The 15,575-nt window shown below is 42.0% G+C and overlaps 1 protein-coding gene across 2 annotated transcripts in view; it reads left to right on the top strand.

The window, feature by feature from the left end:
- IL17RD (interleukin 17 receptor D) overlaps window positions 1–15,170 on the top strand; it is a 79,579-nt gene extending 64,409 nt beyond the window's left edge. For both annotated transcript variants that reach the window (XM_073644611.1, XM_073644612.1), the window contains exons 5-13: window positions 473–593; window positions 3,400–3,444; window positions 3,535–3,686; window positions 5,594–5,659; window positions 6,784–6,838; window positions 7,667–7,777; window positions 8,129–8,313; window positions 10,945–11,863; window positions 14,331–15,170. In XM_073644611.1, the coding sequence (XP_073500712.1) occupies window positions 473–593; window positions 3,400–3,444; window positions 3,535–3,686; window positions 5,594–5,659; window positions 6,784–6,838; window positions 7,667–7,777; window positions 8,129–8,313; window positions 10,945–11,863; window positions 14,331–14,437 (1,761 nt within the window). In that variant the 3' untranslated portion in view covers window positions 14,438–15,170. The remainder of the gene's footprint in view (window positions 1–472; window positions 594–3,399; window positions 3,445–3,534; window positions 3,687–5,593; window positions 5,660–6,783; window positions 6,839–7,666; window positions 7,778–8,128; window positions 8,314–10,944; window positions 11,864–14,330) is intronic.
- The last annotated feature ends 405 nt before the right edge of the window (window positions 15,171–15,575 follow it).

Genomic DNA, 15,575 nt, shown 5'->3' with positions numbered 1-15,575 from the left:
CTGGGGATCCTGTCATGTTGAAAATTATATTTGATCTGCAGGCAGGATGTTAAAGAGCTGATCAGACTGATAGACATTTTTATGGGAAAAGTTTCAGTAAAACTTGTTTTTTATTCATTGAAATCCCTGGTGTTTGTATGCATGAGTCCAGTGGGCGGTCCCATACTATGACGGTGAATGCAGAGTCAATCACTAGTAGGACCACCCACTGGACTTATGTATACAAACACCAGGGATTTTAAAGAATAAAGTACTGAATATTTTCCAAGAAACCTACGGTATATATCATTCTTCTCGACTTCTCCTTATCTATACCGTGCTGTCCACAGATTGGACTACTGGTTTCCTTTAAGACTAGAGCAGATAAAATATAATTAGAAGGTTTTGCATGGTTGTCGTAGCTGGAGTTAATATTGTGGTCTTCATAATATATACATATTTTTTTGTCTGAATTGTTTTTTTTTCTTTACAGGTTATGGAGACTCAGCCATTTATGAACCTGAAGTTTGAAACCGATTATTTTGTGAAAATTGTCCCCTTTCCTTCCATCAAAAATGAGAGCAACTACCATCCATTCTTCTTCCGAACGCGCAGTAAGTGTCCTCTGTGCTGAAAGATCTCCTCCGGCGACTTCTTCTATCGGCCGATCAGTGAGTAGGGGTGCGGGAAGTGCGATACTCACTGATATTGGTGACCTCTTCTAAAGATGGATGATCAAAATAAAAGGTCCAAAAAAAAACCAAAACAATACAGGTCATCGCATAGTATGGGGGCAAGTGTTTTAATTTCCATTCATTATTGCACCTTTTTTTTTTTTTTTTTTTTTTTTTTTAAAAATTTGCAACTGTTTTTAAGTCTATTTTAAGTGGTAGCCTGTTTTATTTTGTTTTAGGTGAAAACGTTTTAGATGGTACCCTTTTTTGACAGCAGGTGGCAGTAATGTGCAAATACTCAATCTCCAGTCTGCAAGGTTGAGAGGGTGGGGACCGGCACGCTCACAAGATTAAACCTCTGGGCTCCTGCAAGAATGATCAAAACTAGGAAAAGTGCTTCTATTACCAGTCAGGTTATTGCATCAGAAAAATGAAAACTTTTTCCATTGCAGTATTTTTTTGGTTTTTGTTTACATATGCCAAAATGTAATAATTTATAATAATTTTTGGAATGGGCACAAAATGTCCTTGTTGCCCAAAGCGACCCAACTTTTTTTTCATTCCGCCCGTTTAATTTTTTTTTCAGCTAGTCTCCCCCATTTATTTTTATTCAGGTAGAGCTAACTATTAAAATAGGGGGGACCCCACGTCATTTTTTTGGGGTCCCCCATTTTAATAGCTAGTAAAGGCTAGGTATTCAGCTGGGGGCTGATATTAGTAGCCTGGGAAGCTCCGTGGGTATTACCCCCTTCCCAGGCTTAACCTCCGCTAGAGACTAAAATTACGGGGAACCCCACGCCAATTTTTTTTTTTTTTAATAAATCCTTTATTTTAACACTAAATGACAAGTACAGTAATCAACACTGTCACTGTACTTCTTATATATGTGACTGACATGTTTCTATCTATCTAATCTATGTGTGATTCTCTATTCTTTCCATTCTAAATTGTCGGGTACCGCTGCTGAATTGCCGGCCGGCTTTTTAAAGAGACGGTGCATGAAAACACTATTATTTTTTTAAATAAATCCTTTAACACTAAATGACAAGTACAGTAAGCTGAGCGCTGCCATCCAGCTTGTCACCCTTCAGAGACACTGCAGAGCGCGGAATTCGATATTCTAAAAGTATCGGAACTCCGATACCGCGAATATCGGTCGATATTTCAGTATCTGAATGCTCAACACTAGTCAGGAGTCTGGTCGCAGACACATCACTGGCCCCCGAACGTGAGCCAAAATGCATCTTCATGACCGCGCTCCAAATCTGATGGCTCAATGTTTCCACAAGGAGAAGAGAAAGAGTTGTCCGTTGACCTCCTCTGATCTTTCCGTCCTTTTAGTTCTAGGATTTCCCTCTTGGAATAAAGCTCATACGATACTATGTGCCGCCATATGTAGCATATATCGTGGCCGCCGTGTCTGCTGCTAGCTCAGTATGCCGCTGATCCTTTCCATTGGCACTCCTCGGGTCACTCAGTAGGATGCCCCGATATACAGTGGCAGAGCCGGTAGGACCTTCTGTAATTTGTAACCCCATGATCCTCTTTAAATCACCAAGGGTCCGCTTCATTATTGCATTTTTTTTTGTCATTTTTTTGGTGTTTTTAACCTATTTTTGAATTGCGCCAATTTTTTTCTTTTAATTTGCGCCTTTTTTCAATCTACTTTATATGTTTCTTTTCTTTTTGCACAAACCAAATTCAATTACCCTCCTGGAGAAATTTTATATACGTCTGAAATTTTTGTGTAAATTTTGCCACATTTTAGCGGAACATGTGGACCCCCATACACGTTAGATGTTCATCCAGTGTTTCCAAAATAGGGTGGTCCGGCTGTCTTTTCTCTGTGTTAAAGAAGTTGTTCACTGCTTGGACAACACCTTGTGATACTCCACGCTTGGCCCCGTTAAAATAAAAAAGGTTATACTCCCCTCCCATGCTGGCGCCGTTCCCACGGTGGCGGGACTCGCTGGTCTAGGACTCTCGTGCGGTTGTTGTGACACGTGACCCCGGCATCACTGTCCCCGCCTCCTGTCGAATTGAACATGAAGAGGAAGATCAGCTGCAGCCCGGACTTCCTCTTCATGTTCGATTTTTCCGGCGGGGAGAGTGACGCTGATTGGGCGCCGGGCTCGTGTGTCACAACAACCGAACGGGAGCCCCGGGACCTCGAGTGCCGACACCACAGGAACGGCGCCAGCATGGGAGGTGAGTATAAGCTTTTTCTATTTTATCGGGGCCAAACATTTAGATCAAGAAGGGGTTTTTCCAAGTTGTGGACAACCCCTTTAAGGGGCCTTTTCTCCAGTCTCCTATTGCAGAATGCATGCTTGCCAAAAGTGAGCATGCATGCGCGTAGAGAAATCTACAGATCCGATCCCTAGCTTAAGATATATGGGCTCCTTTAGAAGGAAAGTGACCGAATCGCAATAAATTTTAAGAATGTAAAAGAGCATAAAATCTGCAAATGGAAGACTTCTACAACCATGTCCGCGTGTTCACAATGCACAAAGGGACAGACTCTAGCACCGAGGCTTTAGTATTTGCCGTTGGAAAACTTCACATTGCGTCTGCTGGATTATGAGACGTGAGACGGAGACTTCAGGTCTCTGGGAGGATTCTGTAGCTTCAGACACAGCAGCCTCGCACCTCTTCACAGGGAACGCCGGTGTTAACCCTTACACGTCACTTATACCCTGAACTCACTGATTTCCTCCATTACTGACTGTATCAATCTCTTTTACAGCGTGTGAGACTCTGCTACAACCAGACAATCTAACCTGCCGACCATGTAAGTCCTCTCTGGATTCTGTGACCAATTAATGAAAAACGTCTCTTCATAATCTAGAAGACCTTTGACTCCTCTTCTCTCTCTCCCTAGACTGGAAGCCAAAGAGCGTGAATGTCACCCAGCAAGGCGTTAACATGCAGGTCTCCTTCGACCACGCGCCCCATAACTTCGGTTTTAACGCCTATTATGTAAACTACAGGATGAAACACGACTCCTCCTTTAAGCAGAAGATCTGCCGACAGGTAGGTTTCTTATATTTCTGCACTATCCGATTTCTTTTTCCACATTCTCTTCTTCTTTTCTTTTTTTTTGTTTTATTCTGTGATTGTTTGGGCTGGAGCTGTTCTTCTCACTTAGGTTTCAGTATTGCGTCCTCCTTGTTGTGAGACAGTTAACCAGCCAGAAAGGAAGTTGGATGAAGTGAAGCAAAAGTTCTGGGCTCCTTGCCGAGATTCTTTAGTGCCGGAGTTATCATCACTGTCTTGTGTGTGTTGGATCCTGGCGCTATTTGCACATTGAAATGCTCGAGGGCATTGCTAGGACGCTTTCCAATCTGCGTCAGCAACATATGAGGTTTCCTGCCCCTTGGTCAGCCCACGGGCGGTCCTGTGAAAGAGGAGCATGCCATACTTTATAGATTTAGAAAGTTGAAAGTACCAAGCACCTTTTCCTCAAGTTTATGACTGTAAGCGTAAAGTGAGAAGTGTTTGATTTCATGCTTTCCATTTAATGTAACTGGCTCTCTCCTCTTTGGCACTTCTTTCCCCTTGCCTCTTTTTTTCCTCCCCTTGCCTCTTTTTTTCTCCTCCCCTTGCCTCTTTTTTTCTCCTCCCCTTGCCTCTTTTTTCTCCTCCCCTTGCCTCTTTTTTCTCCTCCCCTTGCCTCTTTTTTCTCCTCCCCTTGCCTCTTTTTTCTCCTCCCCTTGCCTCTTTTTTCTCCTCCCCTTGCCTCTTTTTTTCTCCTCCCCTTGCCTCTTTTTTTCTCCTCCCCTTGCCTCTTTTTTTTTTCTCCTCCCCTTGCCTCTTTTTTTTTTCTCCTCCCCTTGCCTCTTTTTTTTTTCTCCTCCCCTTGCCTCTTTTTTTTTTTTTCTCCTCCCCTTGCCTCTTTTTTTTTTTTTTTTCCTCCCCTTGCCTCTTTTTTTTTTTTTTTTCCTCCCCTTGCCTTTTTTCTTTTCCTCCCCTTGCCTCTTTTTTTTCTTTTCCTCCCCTTGCCTCTTTTTTTTCTTTTCCTCCCCTTGCCTCTTTTTTTTCTTTTCCTCCCCTTGCCTCTTTTTTTTTTTTTTTCCTCCTCTTGCCTCTTTTTTTCTCCTCCCCTTGCCTCTTTTTTTCTCCTCCCCTTGCCTCTTTTTTTCTCCTCCCCTTGCCTCTTTTTTTCTCCTCCCCTTGCCTCTTTTTTTTTTCTCCTCCCCTTGCCTCTTTTTTTTTTTTTTTCTCCTCCCCTTGCCTCTTTTTTTTTTTTTCTCCTCCCCTTGCCTCTTTTTTTTTTTTTTTCCTCCCCTTGCCTCTTTTTTTTTTTTTTTCCTCCCCTTGCCTTTTTTCTTTTCCTCCCCTTGCCTCTTTTTTTTCTTTTCCTCCCCTTGCCTCTTTTTTTTCTTTTCCTCCCCTTGCCTCTTTTTTTTCTTTTCCTCCCCTTGCCTCTTTTTTTTTTTCTTTTCCTCCCCTTGCCTCTTTTTTTTTTTTTCCTCCCCTTGCCTCTTTTTTTTTTTTTTCCTCCCCTTGCCTCTTGGTCCTCCCCTGCCCCTGAGGATTCTTTTCCACATGCTGCCAATCTAAAATCTGAGAGTAGAACATGTAAGTGAACCTTGGTTGACAGCATCTGGGGAAGTTTATAAATTGATTGTGAAATCTCTGTACCAGTCACAGACAGGGGTGGATCCATAATGTGAAATTATTGAACACGAGTTAATGATTTTTAATTGTAAGTCTGCGTTCACATGGTGTTAAGTTCTGTACCGCTGCAGTCTTGTGAAAATAGAAAAATCACTTAATTTTGAGGGAGAACAGTTTCATATGCAAGACTGTGCACTTTTGTAAAATGATGTGATTTTGCAGGGAAACATTGGAAAGGCTGCAACTGCACAGGGCAAAAAGCTGCAGCATGACCGATGTGTGTGAACGCAGACTTAGACAATTGTCAATGATTCTTTCAGGTTCAAAACACCGACTACACAAACTGTCTCCTGCAGAACGTGTCTCCCGGGGATTATGTCATTGAGGTAATATGTCTGTGTGTTATGATTTTTATCTCTGTTACTTTTGTGCCAGCACCAGCCACGAACATTTGCAGTCAGACAATATGAATCCATCCATAAACTTGGCACATCACCAGATCAGTCTTGAGATGTGCACATGGGATATGCGGTATACATTCTCTGGGTGGAAAATCTGCTGTGTATTGCAATAGTTGTATTGTGAATGAACTTTTCCAGAACTTCATCCCCAACTTGGATAACTTTACCTGCGCTGCAGAATTTGAATCCACCGCCTATCAATTCATGTAATGCAGTAAACCCACAACATTTCTGGGACAAGATCTGTGCAGATTTAATGTTGCTGGACATGGCAGAGGATATATCCCCACTACTGTGTTTCATGTGTGAGCATAAATAATATGGCAGTGTGATTAGTTATACTGATTAGCACAGATCCCCTATTGAAAACTTTCCATATAGATAAAATAAAATGTCAAACATTTTACTGTGGCAAATGCCTGATGCGAAATGTAACGCTGCTTCTCGCCAACACCTTAAAGTTCCAAGAGCATCTAGGCTCGATACTTGTTTCTTGCTGTAATCACCCACTAGAGGGTGCTAAGTTGCTGCAGTTAAAAATGCAGGAACATTGGGAAATTGTGAACGTTCACAAATGTGGTTATAAGTGAACAAGACTTTAAGATTAGTCACATTTTAGGGTTAAAGGGGTTGTCCAGTGAAAGCAAGTTATCACCGATCTGCAGGATAGGGCCTGCATTAATCGGCAGAATAGGGAGTTTTTATCCCTGTTACAAAATGGCAGGTCGGACGCCCGCTCCTCTACTCCTTCTCTCTGCTGCTGCCGCTCTGCGAGGCCATAGGAAATAAGCGAAGCGGCGGTCGAGCATGGGCATTACCGCTCCATTCTAACATAGATAAATATCCCTTGTTTTTCTGATCGGTGCTGGTCCCAGCAGTCGGACCCTCACTGATCAATAAGTTATCACCTATCTATTTCATTGGTGATAACTTTGTTTTTTTCACCCAACAACCCCTTTAAGAGACAATCAACGTACTGCATATAGAAGTCTTGCTTTGTCTTAAACCTTCCTTTATTTCCTATTTTATTCTTATTTTCTTCTTTCTAGCTTCTTGATGACACCAACACGACGCGGCGCTCCATGCACTACTCGCTAAAACCCGGTACGTAAGTTGATACTGTATAGGCTGCTGAGATAATATCATAGAATCATCGAATGTTAGAGTTGGAGGGGACCTCCAGGGTCATCGTGTCCAACCCCTTGCTCAATGCAGGAGTCACTAAACCATCTCAGACAGATGTCTGTCCAGCCTGTGTGTGAAGACTTCCATTGAAGGAGAACTCACTACCTCTTGTGGCCGCCTGTTCCACTCATTGATCACCCTCACTGTCAAAAAGTTTTCTCTAATATCTAATCTGTATCTTCTCCCTTTTCAGTTTCATTCCATTGCTTCTCGTGTTTCCATGAGCAAATGAGAATAAGGATGATCCCTCTACACTGACAGCCCTTCAGATATTTGTAGACACTTATTAAGTCTCCTCTCAGTCTTCTTTTTTACAAGCTAAACATTCTCAGATCCTTTAACTGTTCCTCGTAGGACATAGTTTGCAGTCCGCTCACCATCCTGGTCACTCTCCTCTGAACTTGTTCCAGTTTTTCTATGTCTTTTTTAAAATGTGGTGCCCAGAACTGTATACAAATGTTAGAATCTGAATTCAGATTCTATTATTATTAGTATTTTTATACTGTGGTAATATTGGGGACAGGGACAATTCAGGAAGTTATCCGCTGCGCCTCTTGGCCATGCATGTTTCTGCAGACTTGCACTCCTTTTGGGGGCTGACTCCAGTTGTGTGAGTGCAGGGAAACATTGGGAATGTAATGACCCGTGACCACACATGCACGGGCCCTTCTGATTTGTGGGTCATTGGGGGGGTCTTGCCGATGGTAGCAGATGGTATCTGACCACTGTCCGTCTTTCTGTTTGTAGTGCATTCTCCCTGGGCTGGACCAATTCGTGCCATCGCCATCACGGTTCCTTTGGTCATCATTTCAGCCTTTGCAACGCTGTTTACCGTCATGTGCAGAAAGAAACAGCAAGGTATGTGCCGAACCGAAATGGGGAAGTCAATGTCACATTTATTCATTAGATGGGTTCTCCGACAAACTCCAGCATCGCGAGCTGACGTCGCCTCGGTAGATGCCTGCCAGGACGTGGATGTGTTTGGGGTGGTGTCGCTAATGAATAAGACAGGGGCACGACACCTGCTGACCTAGAAGAGCCGAGGTCATCTCCCAGACAGCATCTACTTTTAAGAATATTTTTTTTTTTTTATTCCATTTAAAAGTATCATGCACAAAACTGTATTATAGATCCACTTGCAACAGATCTGTTGTCTTCTCTTGTTTCTGTAGCCTCAGTTCCTCCTCTGACATTCTTCTTATCATGTAGAAAACATCTACTCGCACCTCGATGAGGAGAGCTCCGAGTCCTCCACTTATGCTGGAGGCCTCCATGTGGAAAGGCCTCGGCCACGGCCTAAAGTCTTCATCTGCTACTCCAATAAGGACTGCCAGAAGCACGTCAACGTCATCCAATGCTTCGCCTACTTTCTCCAGGATTTCTGCGGATGTGAAGTGAGTTACCAAGTCTACAGCGCTCTACAGGTTCAAGTCTGCGGCCTGCACACCGCTCTCCTCCAGGAAAAAACTGAGCCCTCTTCACCCTGGTTGATGGGGTCTCAGTGCCTGGACCTCCAGTACAGAACAGTGGCTAGGAAATCTAAATAGTTAGATCACAGTTTGGATACTCTTTAAATATAAGTTCTTAATTTTTCCAGTTTCCTTTTTTTTTTTTTTTTTTCAGTAGACATCCCATCTGATACATTTATGGTATATTCACCAGATATCCCATAAATATTTGTTGGATCTGGGTCTTACGCCTGTCTCAAAAACAGGGCCACGTCAAGCATTGTCATATCAATGAGCAGAGTGAGCTGTTACCTCTCAAGAACTGGGTCCTGTCACGCTCTGCTATCTGTGGAGAGGCGGTTCCCACATACGCGCCTCCGCTCCGGTCCCACCAATTTAGGGGATATCTTGTTGATATGCTATAAATATACAAGATGAGAATACTCCTTTTAAGTTGTTAAAATTGCATTAACACCTTCTTCACACAGGATGTAATCGAACGCTCTATGTCAGGTGCAGGTATATAGAACGGGCTCAGGAGCTGAGCATGATCCACAAACGGCAGGTCCTGGCTGTGTTATACCGCCTGCATCTGTCTCTAACAGCAGTGACTGCAGCTTGCTCCGATCTCTGCTGTCTAACACCTTAAATACCATTAAGTCTCTCACAGCAGCATTTAATGTGTGTGATCCTGCATGGGTGCGTGTCAACCCCCTTCCTTTTCCTGAGAGATCATGGGTTTGTTTTTTTGTTTTGTTTTTTTTACTGAAATACTGTGATATTATAGTGTATTGCATAAGCGATCAAGGGATGACATTTTCAAGTCCCCTATGTGGAAAAAAAATATATATTATATAGATATTCTATGTGTGTGTGGAATAAATACTTATTTATTTTTTTACATTTTTAGGCGTCACAGATATAGTTTTTAAGAACATTATATTGTGAGTTAAAAATGATATGATTCAACAGGTCAGTACAATTGCAGGAATAAAAAAACCTTTTAAATATTTTTATTTAAGGGGTGAAAAAAATGTTGAAAATTCTTTAAAAAAAAAAAAAAACCTTTAGCTTTTGTCACTATTTTTCAAGATCCATAACGTTTTATTTTATTTTCTTTTTTTGTCAGGGCTTGTTTTTTGTTCACGTTTTTGATAGGACAATTTGTTCGCTTTCCATTGCATACTTTTTATGGTGTCGATCTTTTTTTATTTTTCTTGTGCCGTTTACTAATCAGCAAATCAATTTTACATTTTGATCTGACTTTTATCGAAGCAGCGATTTAAAAAAAAAAAGTAAAATTTCTTTCTTTTTAAAAGGGTAAATAAAACAAACAAAAAACCCCATAAAAAATAAATATATAATGTTTTTTAAAACGTGTGTGTGTGTATATATGTGTATATGTGTGTGTGTGTGTGTGTGTGTGTATATATATATATATATATATATATATATATATATATATATATATATATATATATATATATATATATATATATATATGTGTGTGTGTGTATATATATATATATATATATATATATATATATATATATATATATATATATATATATTTTTTTTTTTATATATATATATTTGTTTTTTTAATTTACTTTTTTAGTCCGATCGCTTATTCTGTATAGTGCAATAATACAGTATATAGTGAAAAAGACGTTTTATTTCCTCTTTAGTAACGGGTTGATGTCGGCTGTGTAACACGGCTATTTACCTCTATACTCAGGGACCGCACATAAGACTTACTATTACGTCTTGTGTGGTGAAGGGGTTAAACAGAACAGTCCCAGTACCTATGGTGTTAATATTTTACTACCATAGTGACGTATTAACTATAAGCTGGGCTGTGTGTATGAATTTGTCTGGGTACTGTATATAAGTGTAAAAACTGTGATAAGAGCGCCCCCTGTTGGACTTTTTCCTGCTACCTGCTGCTTTAATGTCTTCCAGTAGCCACTTCTTGAAGGGTTGTTCTCATCTTCACAAATTAGGTATTGGATAGAGCTTATAAATACAAGCACTTTTGCAATTAACTGCTTATTAAAATTTTCAGCCATTCTTGAGATATTAACACTTTTTTTTCTTTCTATATTTAGTGTTCGTTGCCTTGGAGCCCGACCACCGCTGCTAGACAGTAAAGTATGCACACTGCTTACAAGCTCTTTTCTATAGAACTTATCAATATTGTTTTGAAGCTGACCAGGCTCGCTGGAGCGGTGCTGCTACCACCTAATCCCGGCCAGCTTCAGTGCAGTTGTTATAAGCCTGACAAGCAGCGGTGGTCGGTCTCCTAGGCAACGAGCTGTAAATATATAAGTGCTGATATCTCAAGAACGATTGCAAATTTTAACATGCAGTAAATTGCAAAAGTACTTGTTTTTACAATACCTATACGACGATATCCATCCATAAAGAGAGGAGTAACCCTTTAATCATTAATCACTTATTATCATTATTTGTGGGGGGTTTTCTTCACTGTGGAAGGAAATAAGAATAACGAACCTGATGTCATTCTGTTTGCCCTCCACACTTGCACTTTTTTTAATGTCCCGTCTTCTCCTCTAGGTTTCTTTGGACTTATGGGAAAACTTGAAAATTTGCAAAGAGGGACAACGAGAGTGGTTGAAACAAAAGCTGAAAGATTCTCATTACATCGTTGTCGTTTGCTCCAAGGGAATGAAGTATTTTATCGAGAAGAAGAAGAAAAAGAGTAAGGGCACCAATGTTGAATCTGGAAAAGGGGAGATCTTTGTGAGCGCCATGGCTATGATAGCCGAGAAACTAAGCAAGGCCCAGGACAGCTCGGACGACATGAGCAGATTCATCACCGTTTACTTTGATTACTCCAGTGAGAACGACATTCCGAGTCTTCTAGATGTGACCAAGAAATACAAACTCATGGACCACCTTCCCCAGCTGTACTCCCACCTCTACTCCAAAGAGCTGAGCCTGCAGGACCATGAGCACTATCCCACCAACATCAGCAAGCGCAATTATTTCCGAAGCAAAGCCGGACGATCCCTGTACGTCGCCATATGTAACATGCACCAGTATATTGACCAGGAACCCAACTGGTTTGAGAAGGAACATATTCCTGCACACTCTCCAACCCTGCACTACCAGGAACCGGTGATGGAAAAGTTTGATTCCGGCTTAGTCTTGAATGATGTCGCAGGGAAACCGGGGACAGAACATGACTTCCCGGTAAAGGTCGATGTGGTGGTATTGGCGGAAAATCACTTACCGAACAATGACAATGGGGAGGATATGGAAGGACAAACATCACCGGTTGAGTGTTGTGTTCTCCAACCGGTTCTTCACTCTGTGAAGGTAGTCAACCAGGCGGACATGCCTCGAGACTCTGGGATATATGACTCTTCTGTTCCATCTTCTGAGCTCTCGTTACCTTTAATGGATGGATTATCACCCGATCAGGTGGAAACATCGTCTATTGCAGAAAGTGTCTCATCATCTTCTGGCTTGGGTAAGGAATGGTTCTTTCTATCAGTATGTGATCAAATCTTGCAGACTGACAATTTCCATGTGGCTTTCAGCGTTGGCTACTTAATGAGGGAATCAATTGGGTGACTCTAGTATTTCACTGGTATCTGCTTGGCCCAGGTGGCTTTCATTGTGGTGGATTTGAGTTGTCCTTTCATTGCATGGAGGTCTATTGGCCTGAATAGATGTTCCGCTGTAGCTGTCACTACAGACAGGACAATTTGCTGGATGTTGCTTCTACTGGCAAAATCAGCGGCTTGCTGGGGCTTCTTGGATCAGGACCCAGAGCAATGAGCTATTTACCCAGGGGCCATGTTTGATCTAAAAGATAATAGGGCTTATGACTATGATCCATATATAGACCATGTGGATAAAATTACATAAAACAATTGTAACTTTTAGCAATGCTTTGCATTCTCCTCTGCAAGATTTCGTCAAGGTCTTTTGCTTTAGGAACTTGCAGAGTGATACATATCCATGTATTTGATGTCCAGTTTGAAGGCCACCATTCGTTGTCCATATCCACCACCAATCTAAAGATGATGGTGGCCTCCTGACTTTCAGGGAAGAGAAGGATCAGACATGGCACATTATAACTCAATCCTTTTGATCTCCCTGAAGATAAGTCACCGCCAGAGGAGTCTGTCAATGACTTACCTTCTTGTCCCCATACAGGACATTTCTACAAATCGCCTCTTCAGAGACTTAAAGGCCCCGTCACACTTAGCGACGCTGCAACGATCCCGACAACGATACGACCTGTCAGGGATCGTTGCTGCGTCGCTATGTGGTCGCTGGTGAGCTGTCAAACAGGCAGGCTCACCAACGATCAGGGGAGCAGCGACATCGTGGAAAGAATCTTTCCACGATGTCCTGCACCGGTTACCAGCCTGCTGAAGCAGGAGCAGGCTGGTAACTATGGTAAACATCGGGTTACTAGGGGCACACGCGCTCCTAGTAACCCGTTGTTTATCATGGTTACCACTCTGCTACAGTGAGCGGGAGGTTACCACTCACTTTAGCAGGCTCGTAACCATGATAAACAACGGGTTACTAGGTGCGCATGTGCCCCTAGTAACCCGATGTTTATCATGGTTACCAGCCTGATCGCTGCTCCCGCTGGTCACACACAGCGATGTGTGCTGACCAGCAGGAGAGCAACGACCAAAAAATGGTCCAGGACACTTTGCAGCGATCAGCAACCTCACAGCAGGGGCCTGATCACTGCAAAGTGTCACACATAGCGACATCGCTGGTGAGGTCCCTGTTGCGTCACCAAAACCGTGACACAGCAGCGATCTCGCTAGCGATCTCGCTATGTGAGACGGGGGCTTAAGAGAACAGGAACTCCAGTATCACCTACTGGGTGTAGCAATCTGAAAAGTCAATAGCAACCCCATAAAGGGCCTACATGTCTTACAATAAGAAGCCAAACTGGAAACTTCATCTGCAGACACTTGTATTGGGTTTATTGCCCCTCATTAGTGCAAAACAGGAAAACTGGCTTTTTATACTATGTCATGTGGCAGGTCCCTTTTTAAAGGGTCAATATTGACTTTTTTGGATGCCTTCCCCCAATATGTATCACTAGAGACCCAGTCCTCTTTCTCTCTGAAGAGAATATATACAGTCAAGGCCAAAAGTGTTGGCATCCTTGAAATTGTTCCAGAAAATGAAGTATTTCTCCCAGAAAATTATTGCAATTGTAAATATTTTGTTATACACATTTATTTGCTTTGTGTGTATTGTAACAACACAAAAAAAGAGAGCAAAAAAGTCAAATTGGACATAATTTCACAATTAAAAAAAATGGGCCGGACAAAATTGTTGGCACCTTTCCAAAATTGTGGGTAAGCAAACAACTTTGTTTCAATCATGTGATGGTCATTCAAACTCACCTGTGGCAAGTAACAGGTGTGAGCAATATGAAAATCACACCTGAAGCCAGATACAAAGAGGATAAGGTGACTCAATCTTTGCATTGTGTGTGTCACACTAAGCATGAAGAACAGAAAGAGGAGAAGAGAACTGTCTGAGGACTTGAGATCAAAAATTGTTGAACAATATCAACAATCCAAAGGTTACAAGTCCATCTCCAGAGATCTTGATGTTCCTTTGTCCACTGTGCGCAACATAATCAAGAAGTTATACAATCATGCAGTGTAAATGGTGCCGTAACTCTCCCCCCCCCCCCCCTCCCCCCCATACAGAATACTTTAAGATAAATCTTAGATTTGAGCAAAAATATTTAAGGACCATGGTCCAACAACCACGACCAGGCCAGAGCCCTGCCAACCATCTCCTACCTGCTGGCATTGCTAGTGCTTCTTCTGATGAGTTGGTCCAGTGACATCTACCACTGGACCAGGGTCCTGCAGACCTTTTTTGCTTAACGTTACTCTCTCCATCTATTTTCAATCGTGTTTTAATCACTTTCTGTTCCCTTACAGGAGAGGAGGAGCCCAGCGTCCCTAAATCCGTTGTGTACAGCCTGTGTAAAGCGGATCTTCACTGCCACATCCATCCGGACGAGCTGCAGGCCGTTGCACCTTTGTAGTTTTACTGCTTAATCCATTCTGTGCCAATGGACCGGCTACCTCCCCCCCGACCTCCACACCCTTCCCCCACTTGGCAGTGAAGGAGTTAATATGCATTGCCACTTTAGCAAACAGGTTTTTTTGTGAAGAAAGTCAAGGTATCACTGCAGACCCTGAACCTACTTGAATTTTAACAAAAGACTATAATAGAGTTTTATTCTCATTTGCTTCCCAAGTCCGGGACCTCCGGGCCAGTGAAATGGCTGAAAATATTGGGGGGCTCAGATGAAAAACATCACTGAAGGTCATCGTATGTTTAATGGATTCATTTCTGGATTTCGTAGCTTCTGTTTTTAGATATTTTATGATAATTTTTTTTTCTGACCATGAAGCCCAGACCCTTGTTTCTTCACACTTGACCATTGCATCTATAATCCTTGATATAAAGAAACGTGCACCTTGAGAATAGCCAGAAGACTACGATGATTCACCATGACCACTAATGGATTTCTAGGCCTCAGAATTGTGTATGTCCTGCGGGAGGTCGCCATGTATACGTACTGCGTGCACCAGTTCCTGTAGGTGATGGCACCGAAAATGTGGACGCCCTTCCACATTTATGACCCCCGATTCATCATTTGCATTTTTTTTAAAGTTTCTTTTCTCTTTTTGTCTTGCTGTTTTTTGTGACAGTCTTCAAAATCTCACCTGCCGCCCTCCTTAAATTTTACGCATAGTCATAAACTTTTTTTTTTTAAAAACATTTTTCGCAACTGTTTTGCGCAGAATGTTGCACAAAATCCTCCAGGAAGATGGGGTGGATTCAAATAAATCTACGCCCAAAATTTTTGTGCAAATATTGGCAAGTGACGAATTGGGCCAATGACTTATTACCCACCATGATATATTCATTTTACAAGTAGCGAGATTAAAAACCCGAATATGGGGACAAATTGGCGCCAGACGTGAGCCTTGTAATATCTCCACTAGTGACCCCCGTCCCATCGTCTGCTTTATTTTGTGCTTCAAAAAACTTGGTGTAGAAAATGGTCTGAATTTAGCAAACCCTTGCTCAACTATAGTAGAAAACTACATCCTTGTAAATATAATTTATATAAGGGTTAACTTTTATGACACACCTCTACCAACCATCGAAGT

This window comes from Phyllobates terribilis, unplaced genomic scaffold, assembly GCF_046119375.1.
Source record: "Phyllobates terribilis strain yellow unplaced genomic scaffold, ASM4611937v1 Scaffold_8__6_contigs__length_399053987, whole genome shotgun sequence".
In the NCBI taxonomy this organism is placed as follows: Eukaryota; Metazoa; Chordata; class Amphibia; order Anura; family Dendrobatidae; genus Phyllobates; species Phyllobates terribilis.
Note: the sequence above shows the minus strand (reverse complement) of the source record. Positions and strands in the feature narration are given on the sequence as shown.